Below are 16,194 nucleotides of genomic sequence, written 5' to 3'. Positions count from 1 at the left end.
ATAAAAGATTTTTCCCTCCTTGCTAAACCTCTTACAAAGTTAACTCACAAAGGGAAGAAGTTTGAGTGGTCCGAAGAACAGGAATCTGCTTTCAAGATTCTGAAGGATAAATTGACCACAGCCCCGATTCTCTCTTTACCTGAAGGTACTGACGACTTTGTTGTTTACTGTGATGCCTCAAAGCAAGGATTTGGTTGTGTTTTAATGCAACGCGAAAAGGTTATTGCCTATGCATCTAGACAGTTGAAGAAACATGAGAAGAACTATACCACACACGACCTTGAGTTAGGTGCCATGGTATTTGCATTAAAGATATGGAGACATTATCTATATGGTACCCAGTTTACGGTGTACACTGACCATAAAAGTCTTCGACACATCTTTGATCAGAAACAGCTAAATATGAGACAAAGCCGATGGCTTGAGTTATTGAACGATTATCACTGTGAGCTGAAATATCATCCTGGTAAGGCGAATGTAGTTGTCGATGCCCTTAATCGAAAAGACGATGTCAAACGTGTTCGTGCTTTAAACCTGAAAATCAAATCGAATCTTATATCACGAATCTGTGAAGCTCAATTGAAAGCTATTAAACCGACACTTATCGAAGGTGAAGGACCTATCGATTTCGAGAACCAACTCCAAGTGAAAGCTAATGGTACACGGTACTTTGGCAATAGAATTTGGGTTCCTCGCTTCGGTAATCTCCGCGATCTAGTCTTGGACGAAGCACATAAGACTAGGTACTCTATTCATCCCTGTTCCAGTAAGATGTATCACGATGTGAAGGAATTCTACTGGTGGCCTAATATGAAAGCCGACATTGCTACTTATGTTAGTAAGTGTCTCACTTGTTTGAAAGTTAAGGCTGAACATCAAAAGCCTTCTAGTCTGTTGACACAACCCGATATCCCGCAGTGGAAGTGGGAATGTATCACTATGGATTTCGTTACTAAGTTGCCTAAGACTTTAAACGGTAACAACACTATTTGGGTCATAGTTGATCGTCTTACTAAATCTGCACATTTCTTACCGATCAAGGAAACCAACAAGATGGAGAAATTGTCACAACTCTATATTAAAGAAATTGTCTCACGTCATGGAGTTCCTATCTCAATTATTTCTGATCGCGACAGTCGATTCGTTGCTAGATTCTGGAAAACTTTGCAATCTGCTCTCGGAACTCAACTCGACATGAGTACAGCCTATCATCCGCAAACTGATGGTCAAAGTGAACGAACTATTCAAACCATGGAAGATATGCTACGTGCGTGTGTAATCGATTTCGGCAAATGATGAGATAGACATCTAACTTTAGCTGAATTCTCCTACAACAATAGTTATCACTCTAGCATTAAAGCTGCACCTTTTGAAGCTTTATACGGTCGGAAATGTAGATCCCCTTTGTGTTGGGATGAACTCGAGGATAGACATTTAACTGGTCCTGAGATTATTCATGAAACTACCGAAAAGATCGTCCAGATTAAGCAACGATTAGAAACTACCCGCAGTCGACAAAAGAGCTATGTCGATAGAAAGCGAAAGGATATAGAATTCCAAGTTGGAGATAAAGTCATGTTGAAAGTATCCCCTTGGAAATGTGTTATCCGCTTCGGTAAACGAAGTAAACTCAGTCCATGATATGTTGGACCTTTCACGATCACTCAAAGAGTCGGTCCCGTGGCGTACCGATTAGAGCTACCAACTGAACTTAGCCAAATACATGATGTGTTTCATGTCTCAAATCTTAAAAGGTGTCTTGCTGATGACACACTTGTTATTCCTTTGGATGATATCCGCATTGATGAGCAAATGCACTTCGTTGAAGAACCTATAGAAATCATGGAAGGAGAGGTCAAACAAACGCGTAAAAGCAACATACCTATCGTTAAAGTCCGTTGGAATTAGCGTAGAGGCCCCGAATATACATGGGAACGCAAAGACAAAATGATACGGAAATATCCCCATCTCTTCTCAAACGCTGATGCATCCGAGAAGTCTACCTAAAACTTCGGGACGAAGTTTCTAATAACGGGGAGGTACTATAATGACCCTCACTTTTCCATTCTATATTTTTTCTTTCAATATTAAATGCCCAAACAATATAAATAAAACTTAATGATTAAACTTTAATCAACGATTGTTAAGTATTAAGAATTATAAAACATTTTAATTAACTTGGTACAATAAATTACAAGTTAATAAGATATGAAAAATAAAAGCTAATTAACTTTCATAAACAAAATGTAAAACTCTAGAACTTGTTGCCTTTAAATATTTAAACTTGAACTTAAAAGGAGCCATTTTAAACAACCAAAAGTACAAGGTCTAAAATGAAAAAGTTCCAACCCTAACCCTAAACCCTTTGGCCGATTTTTTAATGGGCAAAAGGACCCTGTTGCCCTCCCATTTACGGCCACAACCACCACCAAAAACCCTAACCCTAATCTCTAACTTTTGCTTCAAGTATTTCCATTAAACCCTAGATCTAGAATCATCCTAATACAACTATAAATAGAGGAGCCATCTTTAGGCTTTCTTCATCCCATTCTCATACAACAATCCTCTCTCAAAAACAATCTCTCCCTCTCCCCCTCTCTTTGGCTCACGGCCACCACCACCATCGAAAACCATCATCACCACTTCAAGGTTTCCAAGTGATCTTCAAGAGTGTTCATCGTGTTCTTCGTGATCTTCAAGGTGTTCTTGATTTTGGAGTGCTTTGATCTTCATCTTCAAGTGTTTCTTCTCTTCTTTTGTTAACCTTCTTCATATCTTCAAGGTATAACATAAACCCTAAACTTATTTACATAACCTTTGATCTTTGCTTTCAATTCATATTCATGTTACAATCTTGTTAATTCAAACAAATATACACATATACATTATATACATGTACACGCATATATATATATAAATATATATGCGTGTACATGTATATATATATATATATATATATATATATATATATGCGTGTACATGTATATATATATATATATATATATATATATATATATATATATATATATATGCGTGTACATGTATATATATATATATATATATATATATATATATATATATATATATATATATATATATATATATATATATATTGAAGTCGACCAAAAAAAAGGGGATAAGAGTGTTTGATCCTTAGAAACCTAAAACCTAATAAAGATTATGTTAAGGTGGTTATAATTGGAAAGTATATACACATTACATATATATCTACTAGTTTAAAAAAAATTATAAATATATACATACATACATATACGGCTATATATATAAAAAAAAGGATTTTGTTAGATCTTCAAAAACCTAGAGATTTGATAAAGATTTGTTAGTGTTTAAAAAGGAAACAAAATATATACACCTAATATATATGCATAGGCGATATATATATATATACATATAAAAAAATATTTTTATTATATATATACATATACATACGGTTATATATATATATAAAAAACTATATATATATATATATATATACGACACATATACATTACATATATATAAATATTAAATAAAATAAAACCCTAATTAAACCTAACCCTAATTTATTAAAACCCTAATATTACCTAAACCCTAAACATTAATTATATAACCATAATCATTACCTAATCATTACTTTCCTAAACCATAATCATTAAATACTACTTTAATTAATTAAACCTAATTAATTAATACTACTACTTACCACTTAACCCTAATAACTAATACTACTTAACTAATAAACCCTAATACTACTAATCATTTACTTAATGCTAATTATACTATACTACTACTTAATACTTACACACTTATACTACTACTAACACTTGTAATATACTACTTATAGTATAACATATGATTACAATAGTCATTCACGATAACGTGAGGATTACTCGAACGTCAACACTACTTAAGGCCTAGGGTGATCCTTGGTACCACTATGGGATGCTTGTTGATCTCGAATGCCAAACTTAGATTTTGATCAAGAAATCCTGGACCAACCGGTAACAATTGGTCATTCTGGTGACTCGGCGGTGGAATAGATGTTTGGGTATGGTGCACAATGTCAAACCCGACTATGGTGATCATACACTCCCTTGCACACTTAATAAGTGGTAGACTTATTAAGGACAACTCACTAGTGTTCAACACTAACTTGCTAAAAATGGAAAACTTACTAAAAGTAGAAACTTACTAAGAATAGGAACTTAGTAAAACGAACTACACTTAAACACTTTCATACTTAACTTAAACTTGGGCAAAACATTTAACTACTCTTAAATGTCATTAGGTTGACTTTCTGCTCACATTCATCCAACTCTTCTATTCCAAGGAATAACAACTCTTCTACTTACTAAGGTGAACTTCATAGCCCCACTTTATATTGTGCACAACTTATTTAACTTATTGGGGTGAGACACATGGTACTTTTACTATTTACAATTTAGACACAAGTACCAACTGTTAAACTATGCTATACCTGGCTATGTCCTGCAAAGTCCCTACAGTGATATTTTTAATTGCTCGTTAAATGCATTCTTAATTATTGGGGGTAGGCCTATCGGGAGTAACGTCCCCGATACATTTGACTAAGTCTTTGTATTATTTAATAATAAAATTAAACCGACAAGGACAGAACAACTTGTCATTGGGGCAAACTTTAAACGTTTAGTCTAAATATCACGAACTGGCATAACTTTTTGATCTGCGAGATCAACTTTATAAACAAAAATCTTGTGGTCTAAAACAACGATCAAACATATTTGTTAAACCTATGATTTCACTCAACCATTTTTGGTTGACATTTTAGCATGTTTTGTCTCAGGTGCTGATTGATCAAGTTTACTTACCTACTACTTATGTGATTCTACTTGGACTTAGGATCAAGAACTATCGCATTTATTATTCTTGCATTTGAAACATTTACTTTATTGTAATTTAAATTCTTGTAACGACATTTCTTTTTTCGCTGCGTACTCAATAAAGTTTGTTTTTATCATATAGTACTGTTCTCGTATTATAATATGTTGATTTATTTGATATTAAGTCACATTTCACCCAGGCCCTAACTGGGGGTGTGATAGAATGGAACTGCACCATTTGCTCCATTTACTGTAAATGGAAATGAATACACAAATGGTTATTAGTTGGCGGACGGTATTTATCCATATTGGTCAACGTTGTTCAAGGCGTATTCGACCCCATCCGATGAGCCACGTGCAAAATTTAAACGATTTCAAGAAAGTGCACATAAAGATGTCGAGAGAACATTCGGTATTCTTCAGGGTAGATTCCATATATTACAAATGGATGGACGACCACACAGTGTCAACAAGTTGAGGCGAATATTGTATTGTTGTGTGCTCTTGCACAACATGATAGTCGAGGATAATGGTTACAACATTACATAGCTCGAGGAAGAATTATTTAGGACTGATGAAGCTAATCCTAACTATGTAAAGAATCGATCTACAAATCGTGATGTAAGAGAACAAGAAATAAAAGATAGAAACATTCATGACCAACTTCAACATGATCTCACTGAACACATTTGGGGCCTTCCAACAAACTTTAGAAGTTTAAACGCTTAATTTACTTTCAGTTTGTAGTACTTTTAATTTGAATAAGTTGATTCAGTTGTAATTGTTGAATTTTTAATTTCAAATAAATTGTTTAATTTTTAATTTAAATTTGTGTTAAATGTTTGGTTTAAAAATAATGTAATCGTGTTGTATTTTAATAAAAGTGAAACTAATCTGTTATAATTAATAAAAATAAAAATAATAATAACAATAAAATAAAAATAATAATAACAATAATATCATCACACCATCACCTTTAACCAAATCACCGTTATACCCTACAAAACATCCATCACCCTATCACACACTAATAATGGTCTTACAGTAACATCTTATCCTCCTCCATCCCACAAAACTCTGGTTCCCAGTCTCAGTAACCACTGCCGTTTTCTCCTTACGCCGTCATTATCTCCGCCACTACCACCGTCAATTATGCTCAAATGACTGCAAACTAATCGCACGTAATCAAAAAATGAAATTAACGGACGTAACGGTCCCATTCCGTAACACAAAATTCATCATCACATTATCTCCTACATCTACCAATAACAACTCTCACTTCCTTTTCTTTTCTCCCAAATCTTTTAAACCTAATTTCATCAGAACCTATTCTTCAATTCGAACTAATAGTAGCAATAATAATAATAATAATAATAATAATAATAATAATAATAATAATCATAATATTTCTGCTACAACAACAACATCTAATTCACAGTCATCTACACCATGGCTCAACAATTGGTCATCAGCATCAACAACAGCAACAGCATCACCAAACCCTAATTTGAAACCTCAACCGTCAAAACGTTCCGACTCACGGAATTCATCGGAATCTAATGGTGGTGTTAGGACTACGGCGATTGACCGGATTGTTCTACGGTTACGGAATTTAGGATTAGGTTCCGATGATGAAGAAGAAGAAGATGATGAAGGTGTGTCGAATTCGGAAATTGTGTTGACTGGAGATGAGAAATTAGGGGATTTGTTAAGAAGAGATTGGGTTCGTCCTGATAGAATATTGATTGATGATGATGATGAAGAAGATACTGTGTTGCCATGGGAGAGGGAACGTGAAGGTATAGAAGGGAATGTTGAGGAAAATGTGAGTAAGAAAAGGACAATGAAAGCACCAACATTGGCTGAATTGACACTTGAGGATACAGAGTTGAGGAGGTTGAGAACAGTTGGGACTACTTTAAGGGAAAGGATTACGATTCCGAAAGCAGGGATTACAGGAGCTGTTCTTGAGAAGATTCATGATCAGTGGAGGAAATGTGAGCTTGTTAGACTTAAGTTTCATGAGGTGCTGGCAAGAGATATGAAAACTGCTCATGAAATTGTTCAGGTTGGTTGTTCGCTTGCTTCACTTTTTTTTTATCACTTGATGAAGCATTTTGTTTTAAATTTGCATAAATAAATGTAAAATAAAGCCTTGTAAAGAGATGGGGAAGTACTTAGTGAAAAGGTAGTAACTTTTAGGGTAACAACAATTGAATGTTATAAGATTCTTTAGCATTTACTGAATGTAGGAAGAGTAGTTGTTAAATGGGGCTAGTCAGTTGAGTGGCCTTAAAGAGCTTAATCCCCTAACTGGGAAAAAGATGTTTGGGGTTGCTTATATAAGTGCTTATATGCGTATTGCTTAAGAAAGTCCAACAATTCTTTCGCATATTGCTTATATGCTTATTTAATATAGAATATGCACATAAAAATAAGTGTGTTCGTACCTACTTCTGTTTAAGCAGATTAGCACTTTCAAATAAGCAAGCCCAAACACCTGTTGGAAGTATATGGGGATCATATTTATTTATAGATCTTAGTATAATATAATCCTAATCTTAAATCATAGGGGTAATAGTTAAGGTCAGTGGTTTCCCTGTATACAGGTTTCTAACAACTAAATTATTTTGATTAGAAAAAAATAGTAGAACTGATATCTAAAGAATTGCTTTAAAGTGTAAATACAATTGCATTGACGAAACCAATATTCTAAGAAGATGGACAGATGGTTGAGTTCATCAGGCAACTCTGTGGAAGCAATTACCTTTATATGAACATAAATATAATTTTTCTTAGAATCTGTAAACATATGAGTATAAAGTATTGCTTGGTATCCTACAATAATATGGCTCATGACCAGTGGCGATTCTAGGATCAAAACCCAATGGGGTCCCAAAAATTTATTTGATAACTTTCTTGCACAAAATATTGAATTTGGCGGGTCAAATCGGGTCGGGTCGGGTCGGGTCGGGTCGCGTTCAAAACACAAATATATTGCAAAATATAAGGTTATTCGTATATTTTACTATTGTCATTATAACAACCATTGTAAAATTGGATAATCCATTTCATGGCGTCTCACACTTAACGTACTTATTAGTCGGACGTCCATTCGAAAGCAGTCTCTCTATCCATAGAACATTGAGAGAGAAACATAATCGAAGAAAGTTACTTCTCCCCGATGGAAAAAAATCCTGCTTCTGCCACTGCCCATACCCCACTTATGTGGGATTGCTATTGACTACAGTAATTTACAAAAAACATAATCAAGAAAGTTACTTGCTACAATGTTATTGTAATTGTTTAATGGATGATATGGTTGATCAATGTTACTATCTCCGTCCATAATTTTGCAGTTCAATATTTTATTTTGGGATGTTCCAAATTAATTGTCCACTTCCATTAATAGAAAATAATAAGAAGATTAAGTTCTATTATGCCTTTAATATATGTAGATAGAAATAAAAAAAAGAAAATGTAAGGGTAAAATTGAAAAGTAAATAAAAAGTATAACTTTTATAACATTTTCTTAAATTATATGTGTTTAATATATTCAATACTTATTCTATAAAATTATAAGTAGGCTAATTTCAAATACTTTATTAAGTAAACTATCAAATTATAATCTCTAAAAATTTATGGGGTCCCATTATTATATTTAGTGGTGTCCTGTACCTAAAAAAATAAAATCTTGCAATAAATTTTGAAAAACTAGTGGTGTCACCGGACCCCGTTGCTTCCTTACTAAACTCGCCACTGCTCATGACCTAAAAATGGGCAATACCTCATTCCACTATATTTTGGGGGTTATAACTATCATTACCCCATAATATCACCCCACGATTCACGGATTACTTGTTTTTTATTCTAACTGCCACTAGTTTAACTCATGAATAACATCATTTGTTATATTTGATTAACCGTATAATATATAACTCATAAGTATTAATATTATTATTTTTATTATTATTATTATATACTAAGGAATTAAATACCTATCAGTTTTGCTCGTTTGTCACAACTTCAACGCCTTTCTATAATGGTTTTCCAATGTGTAAATAGTTTCTCTTTGTGTTCCTAGTTAACAGAAAACCAATTTTCTTTCTACTAGAGGTCGTAAAACTGTAGCATCAAAATTGACCTTTATATTTATGTAGGTTAATATTAATTTTACTTATGTAGATGAAAAATCATTGGTCAATTGTTATATGTAGAAGATATTGCAAGATCAAAGTGGATTTGGTCAAATATGTGTTGTTTTCATATTACTTTGTTTTGAACCAAGCATTGTCAATTATAATGATAATACTCATTGATTACTTAGTATCCCTTTAGCATTCCCTTTTCCATTTCCATTCCCATTGCCTTAAACTAACCATGCACCCCTAAGTCTCTTGAATTTGGTTAAAAGATGGAATACGTAGGTGATTTTATTAGATCCCTATATAGTAAGTTTTGTTGTACCGAGTATGAAATTGTTGATTCATCCAAACTGAGTCTTTAGATTCAGATTAGATATTATATCATATATGTATATTTAAATATTAAAAACGGATCATTTCGATTTTAACCAAATTAAGTGACCGGGACATTACCTAGAAAACTGGGGGAATGGATATGACCACTTATTCCTTTATCTTTGCATTCTCTTTACCGGTACTAATCAGTGTTATAAAAGTCGGCTGACTAGTCAGATTTGGGGACTAGTCCTGCCCGATTAGGCCCAAGTCAGTCAAAGTCAGTCAAAAGTCAAATTTAGTCGGTCAAATTAGGATTTATTTGGTCAAAATTGGTCAAAGTCACAAGTGGAAAACTACCGATCAGTTCCTGTCTAAGCCAACTAGTGCATATGGTATTCAGGCCAACTCCTAGCTGACAAGTGACTTTTACAAACTTAGTACTATTACTGTAAAGTGGCTCTATCAAAGCTTGCTGTAATAAGTTAACACTTCTTTGGTTTTGGTTATGAATTCAATATATTTTTTACCTGAGAATAGACATTTTTTGTGTATCTAAATGAACTTTGAACATGTTGATGACCAGCGCCGAACAGGTGGATTAGTCATATGGCAATCTGGAAGTGTCATGATGGTGTATAGAGGAGTTAATTATGCTGGCCCTTCTTCACGATCTCAGTCCACCGAAAGTCCCAGTGATAGTCTCTTTGTACCCGATGTATCCTCTACCAATAATAATCTAGTAACAAAACATAGTGATGCTACTGCTACTAGTCTCATTACAAGAGCACCGGTTCCTGCAGACCGCACCATGACAGAAGAAGAATCTGAATTTAATAGTGTGTTAGATGGCTTAGGGCCACGGTTTCATGAATGGTGGGGTACGGGAATACTTCCAGTAGATGCCGATTTACTTCCTCAAACAGTTCCTGGCTTCAAAACTCCCTTTAGGCTTCTTCCAACTGGAATGAGATCTAAACTGACCAATGCAGAAATGACAAATTTAAGGAAGCTTGCTAAATCACTTCCTTGCCATTTTGCACTTGGTACTACTTTTATTAATAAGTCAGTTATTAGTTTTGAGTCGGCGGAGGTTGTAAAATGGGCAGGAAAGGACGGGGCTGGGTGATGGGTACATGGTAAGTTAAGTTGAAATGGCTCTTTTGGAATACAGTGGGAAATGGGTCAGATTAGGACGTTAGCTTGTTTGGCAAACACTTCCTTTTCTTCCAAATTAAAATAAAGTTTAATGTATGGTTGATGTTTAAATCGTGATTACTGTAAATGTATTACTGCAATAGCTCTGCAAATATTGGAATATTATTGTTTAAGTTGTGTGTACTAAATTGCACTTCAGGTGAGTGTCAAACCGTTTACCCATTCCCATTTTAGCTAGGTCTTTTTTCTAAATCATTTGACCTTTTACAGATAAAATCAACCCAGGTAAACATAGGTAAGTGGGTCAAAGTGCCATTTCTAGTAAGAGTCAAAATAGGATCAGGGCAAAATAGGTATTTTTTGGTGGCTCAAAACAAGTAAAGTTAGATCAGTGTGAGACATGATTATAAGAATAATATCTGAATTCTCATAAAATCAGTGTGAGACATGATTATAAGAATAATATTGAAAAAATGATTTATGTGCTCTATGCATTAAAATACACGTTTAGCAACCTTCCAGCGATATGTTTCTTCCATTTTAGTCGTATTCTGTTTTTAGCTTTTATGAGTTGACGTTTGACCTGTTAGAAATAAAAAACATAATGGGAACAGACTCATTTATGAGGCAGTGGGTCAAAATTGCCATCTGTAGTTGTTTTGCTTCTTAATCTGATATTTATAAATACCTTTGATACACAGGGAGAAATAGGAATCATCAGGGCTTGGCAGCTGCTATTATCAAACTTTGGGAGAAAAGCATGGTTGCTAAAATAGCCGTGAAACGTGGAATTCAAAATACCAATAATGAGTTGATGGCAGAGGAGTTAAAGGTACACTGAAGTCTTACTATGTTCATCATATGGATCAAAATATATGGAGTGTCCTTATACAACTGTAGAATTTATTGATAAACCTATACTAGATGAAAAGTTGGAACTACCTTACTAGTTGTATCATACGAGAATTGGTTATGCACAAGCATGATTAACATGTGTTAAATGAAATAATGTTTGATTAGAACTGATTTAAACGATGATTTGATTCTAACACGTGAAGTATTGCAGATGCTAACAGGAGGTGTACTACTTCTGAGAAACAAATATTATATCGTGATTTATCGAGGGAAAGATTTTGTTCCCACGAGTGTGGCTACTATTTTAGCAGAAAGACAAGAACTAACAAAAGTGATACAAGATGCAGAAGAGAAGGTACGGAATGCTGCTGTAGATACAGCTGTTGCAAGTGGTGAAAATGGACAGGTGGCACTTGCAGGGAGTTTGGCCGAGTTTTATGAGGCTCAAGCACAATGGGGAACAGAAAAAACAACTGAAGAACATGAGATGATGTTAAAAGAGGCATCCAAAACAAAGATAACTAGAGTTGTTAAGAAACTTGAGCATAAATTATTTATTGTAAGTCTTCTTTCCATTGTTTTATATCAAACATATCTGTTAAGGGGATTTTTAGATTTGTATTTGGGAACTGATTATTGACACTTTAGTCAACAACAACAACAAACTCAATACCAACACCACCACATGAGTGGTGTATGGGGAGGTGAGATGTAGACAATCCTTCCCCTATCCAAGAATAAAAACAAGTCATTTCTCCACAGTGAAACACTCTCAAAAGTAGAGAAAGTCATCCTCTCTCTATTCGACATATAAAGAGATTGCTTCCGAGTGAACTTCCGGCCAGTAAGTAGGAAATTTTTTTGAAAAAAATAGTAAACTAAAATTGAAAATAAAATTGAGACGCGATGAAATGGTAGAATCAAATTTCTATGGGTTTTAAATCCTGTCTGGAATTCAATTTAGGCTCTAAACAGCAGTCAAGACGCCAATAAATCGACGCTTGCTGTTAACTCAAATTTGGATAAACAGAATATGCTTTTCATTAATTCAGATTTGGATAATTAGTTTTCTATAAACTGCAAATTGCTGATGTGAAGGTAAAGTAAATTGACTTGTTAATAATTTTTAACACCCTAATTTGACAGACTTCTACTTTTAGTTTATTATGTATCTCTTAAGTAGTTTCTTATAAGTAGTTTTTTATTTTATCTTCTATTACAGTCAGGGCTGTGAACGTCGCGGGCATTAATTGGATAGGACCTTGTAGGGATTAATTAGTCAAATTGATGATTAATCAGATTGGACATTTAATGCATAGTATTATTCTTAAATATTAAATTACAAATATAAGTAAATATAGAAGAAAATCGTGCTGATAAACATAAATAAACTTAAATTTAACATAATTGTCTAGAAACATTAACATAATCGTTTAGTCGTTTAAATTGCCTAATTTTAATTCATATTAAATGATGACCAACTTTGACCCATTTTGACCGACTAAACCCGGCTTTTGACCAATTTTAACACGTTGATTGGCGTTGATCATATTGACTATTTAGGCAAGTCAGAACGTCATGCTTCTAAAACTGATTATTTGGGGATTATTTTTAATTTTTACAACCATGATTACAACATACAATATGTTTTTGGTCATTTAGCATTCGATAATTTCTTGAATAATGCATATTAGGCATGAGCAAAATACCAAAAAATCGAAACCGAACCGGTACCGAAAACCGAATTGGATGGGGATTCGGTTTCACTTCTTGATTTGGTACGAGTTCGGTTTGGGTACCGGTAAACCTAACATGGATACCAATATATTGAACATGTATGACTTTTTAGTCGGTTCACATATGCAAGTGAATTTTTTCGGGATTTTATGATCCATGTTTATGTTTATGTCTCATCATAAATATTAATGAATGCGATCTGTTTTCATGTTCGTTTATACAGCTTACGAATGAAAATAGACGAACGTTTCACATATCAGTTAGCAAAAGTTAATTATCGGTTCCATAGGGTATAGTACCCAAAAAACCCATGCCGAACCGAAACTGAAACCGGTACCACTTTCGTAAAACGGCTTGGTATCTGGTTCATAAATTGTGCATTTTCAGTTTTGGGATGTTCGGTACGGTTCGGTACCTGTACTGATCTCATCCCTAATGCATATACTAGGACCCCTTATTCATTATCATCTGTTCTGATATGTTTATTTGATTTCTTTTACTTTAAGAGTTTGGTTAAATTTGCATGTTCATTGGGCTTAATGTTTTTGTTTAATTGTGGATGTATTCAACAGGCCCAATCTAAAAGGCTTAAAGCAGATAAAGAATTGGCTAAGATACGAGAATCTTGGCTTCCTGCTGGTGCTCCTGAGGATCAGGAAACAATTACGGATGAGGAACGTGTTATGTTCAGAAGACTTGGTTTGAGAATGAAACCCTACTTACCACTTGGTAAAGCTATTGTTTCGAAACTATGCTGCTTCTTTTAAACCTGTTTCCAGAAGGCTAAATCTGGCGAGTCAAATTTTTAACGGTGTATCTGTTTTGAACTTTGGACTAGGAATGTAAGCCCTTTTTGGAGATCCACCTATTTCTGAAAAATTAACATTCTGTGTGACATAATTTACAGGTATTCGTGGTGTGTTTGATGGTGTTATCGAGAACATGCATCTGCATTGGAAACATAGAGAACTTGTAAAACTTATATCAAAGCAAAAAGATATTGAGTTTGTTGAAGAAACAGCAAGGTTTTTAGAATACGAAAGTGGCGGGATATTAATAGATATTGTAAGAGTTCCAAAAGGTTATGCCATCATGTACTATCGTGGAAAGAATTATCAGAGGCCAATTAGTATTAGGCCCAGAAGTCTTCCTTCAAAAGCAAGGGCATTGAAACGTTGGAAGGCCTTGCAGAGATACGAGGTTTTTATTTACCTTTAGTTATTATTTTCATGAATAGGTTATTGAAAGTAACTAGGAATTGTAACATTTCTTTAATCATAATATGCAGGCTCTCACGGAACATGTAACTGAGTTGGAGAACATGATAAAGCAAATGAAAAAAGAAAATGTAAGTGTTCTTTTTACCATTCTAAAAAAGTGCCCTTTAATGTAAGTAGTACCAACAAAGAACTTTCTTTAATTTCAGCGGGCTCTGTCAATTTTTTAATAATCTGAAAACACCTACATAATATAACATGTTTATAAACATAATACTCAAATGTTTTCTTCTTGATGTCTTCAGGGTGATTTTGATGATATAAAGGAAACAAGTGCTAAGAACTCAGAGGATATGGAGCTGCGTGATCATTTCTCTGAATCCGACAAGGTTAGTTTTAACATATGCATTTTGGATTTTTTTTTTTTTTTTTTGGTAATTTGGGTAGTCATTATATCAGTCTATGTAACCTGTTTTTTTGGAGCTGTACATATTTTAAGCCTTTAAAAAGTTGCATACATACTTTTCTTTACTGAGCAGGGTGAAGATGAAAGTTCATGGGAGGATTCTGAAGACGAAGATAAAGATGAAGATGAAGATGAAGATGAGGATTCTGATTGGGAAAACGATGAACGGGTCTAGTTTTTAGAAATGTGAGTTTGTACACTTTGTCTTATATTTCATAGTTTAGGTTCATCAGTGCACTCTTCTGATATATATATATTCCATCCCGGCCTAGCCTTTGGGGTGTTTAACAAGAGCTGTTGCAAACCGCCCAACTTTGATGAAGGGCCTTTTTGTTATATTCGTGAACTTATAGTCAACAAAATATATGAGGCGCAATTACATTATGCTTTAATCTGGTGCTTCAGCAGTAGTAGTTCAGTTTCTAATCTTTATCCTTGTTTGGTGATTAATACTTGTATCTTTGTGGATCATTAGTTCTTTGACCAAGGCAACTGTATGGATTACCTAAACCAGTCATGGTGAACCTAGTGTCGGATTATGTCATAATGTGAATAAGATGTGGGTCTTGCTAAAGAAGGAGGTGGCCGGAGAACCGGGTAATTACTGGAAATTGCATTTGAAGGTGTTACAAAACTTGTGAGTTTTTAGACCAGATAATTTAAATGTTGGATGATTAATAGTTAATTCATATTTAATAAATAATTTACATTATCTTATTAGGATTGTCTACATTTCACCTCCCCATATACCACTAATGTTGTTTTAGCATGCCATATGTGAAATTTTCTAATGACAACCCTAAGGGTTGTCATTAAGAAATTAAGACATGTATTTTTGTTTGTACATTTTGATAACTACTTATTCATGGAAATAACTACCTTAATTGTACCATCATTTGATGCACACATTATCTTTTAATGTCAACCCTTAGGTTGTCTTATATATAACTCAAAGAAGTTACTATAAAAAAATATTGATAGCAAATTTAAAATAAGTAAAGTAAATATTAAAATGTAATATTAGTATTTTACAGTAATTTCCACTAAATTCATAAACTTAAAGTAGTTTGAGGACTACGTTTAACATCTAAAATAAATAATTAAAACTTTGTTTATAATCTAATCAAGAATTATGAGGAGTATATCTAGTATGTAGTCATTTAACGATAAAAAAATAAATAAATTACTAGGAAATATATATATACTTATGTTATTCGTAGAAACATTTTTTGTTTGATTTATCATAGATTGGGTAACTGTTACTTTTTCCTTTATATTTAAGAAAGTTTGATTAAATTCTTTCCTTCATATTTAAGAAAGTTTGACAAAACACACCACATCATATTATACGTGACCCAAACAAGACTATCAAAAACATTTAAACCTAGAACCTAACTACCACTACCCAGACATGTAAAAACATATAAAAGTTTCATGTTCAA

The 16,194-nt window shown here is 33.6% G+C and overlaps 1 protein-coding gene across 2 annotated transcripts; it reads left to right on the top strand.

Moving 5' to 3' along the window:
* The first annotated feature begins 5,916 nt into the window (after window positions 1-5,916).
* Window positions 5,917-15,511, top strand: LOC139843897 (CRM-domain containing factor CFM3, chloroplastic/mitochondrial). 2 transcript variants are annotated; one of them, XM_071834079.1, is made up of 10 exons: window positions 5,917-6,927; window positions 9,906-10,365; window positions 11,179-11,309; window positions 11,544-11,891; window positions 13,642-13,798; window positions 13,977-14,269; window positions 14,358-14,417; window positions 14,592-14,675; window positions 14,826-14,938; window positions 15,228-15,511. In XM_071834079.1, exons 1-9 carry the CDS (start codon window positions 6,052-6,054, stop codon window positions 14,925-14,927), a joined length of 2,511 nt encoding a protein of 836 aa, XP_071690180.1. In that variant the 5' UTR covers window positions 5,917-6,051; the 3' UTR covers window positions 14,928-14,938; window positions 15,228-15,511. The 2 variants fall into 2 exon arrangements, with proteins under 2 accessions (XP_071690180.1, XP_071690181.1); XM_071834080.1 differs by lacking the exon at window positions 15,228-15,511 and having other exon boundaries at window positions 14,826-15,226.
* The last annotated feature ends 683 nt before the right edge of the window (window positions 15,512-16,194 follow it).

Source organism: Rutidosis leptorrhynchoides, chromosome 4 (assembly GCF_046630445.1).
Source record: "Rutidosis leptorrhynchoides isolate AG116_Rl617_1_P2 chromosome 4, CSIRO_AGI_Rlap_v1, whole genome shotgun sequence".
In the NCBI taxonomy this organism is placed as follows: Eukaryota; Viridiplantae; Streptophyta; class Magnoliopsida; order Asterales; family Asteraceae; genus Rutidosis; species Rutidosis leptorrhynchoides.
The sequence above is the reverse complement of the archived record's forward strand: the minus strand, read 5'-3'. Positions and strand labels throughout refer to the sequence as shown.

Bases quoted from the DNA above. Each gene is read 5' to 3' on its own strand.
- LOC139843897 (XM_071834079.1), top strand. From the start codon at position 6,052: ATGAAATTAACGGACGTAACGGTCCCATTCCGTAACACAAAATTCATC. The intron at 11,310-11,543 runs GTACACTGAAGT...GAAGTATTGCAG, and splicing joins TGATGGCAGAGGAGTTAAAG to ATGCTAACAGGAGGTGTACT. The intron at 14,676-14,825 runs GTTAGTTTTAAC...TTTACTGAGCAG, and splicing joins ATTTCTCTGAATCCGACAAG to GGTGAAGATGAAAGTTCATG.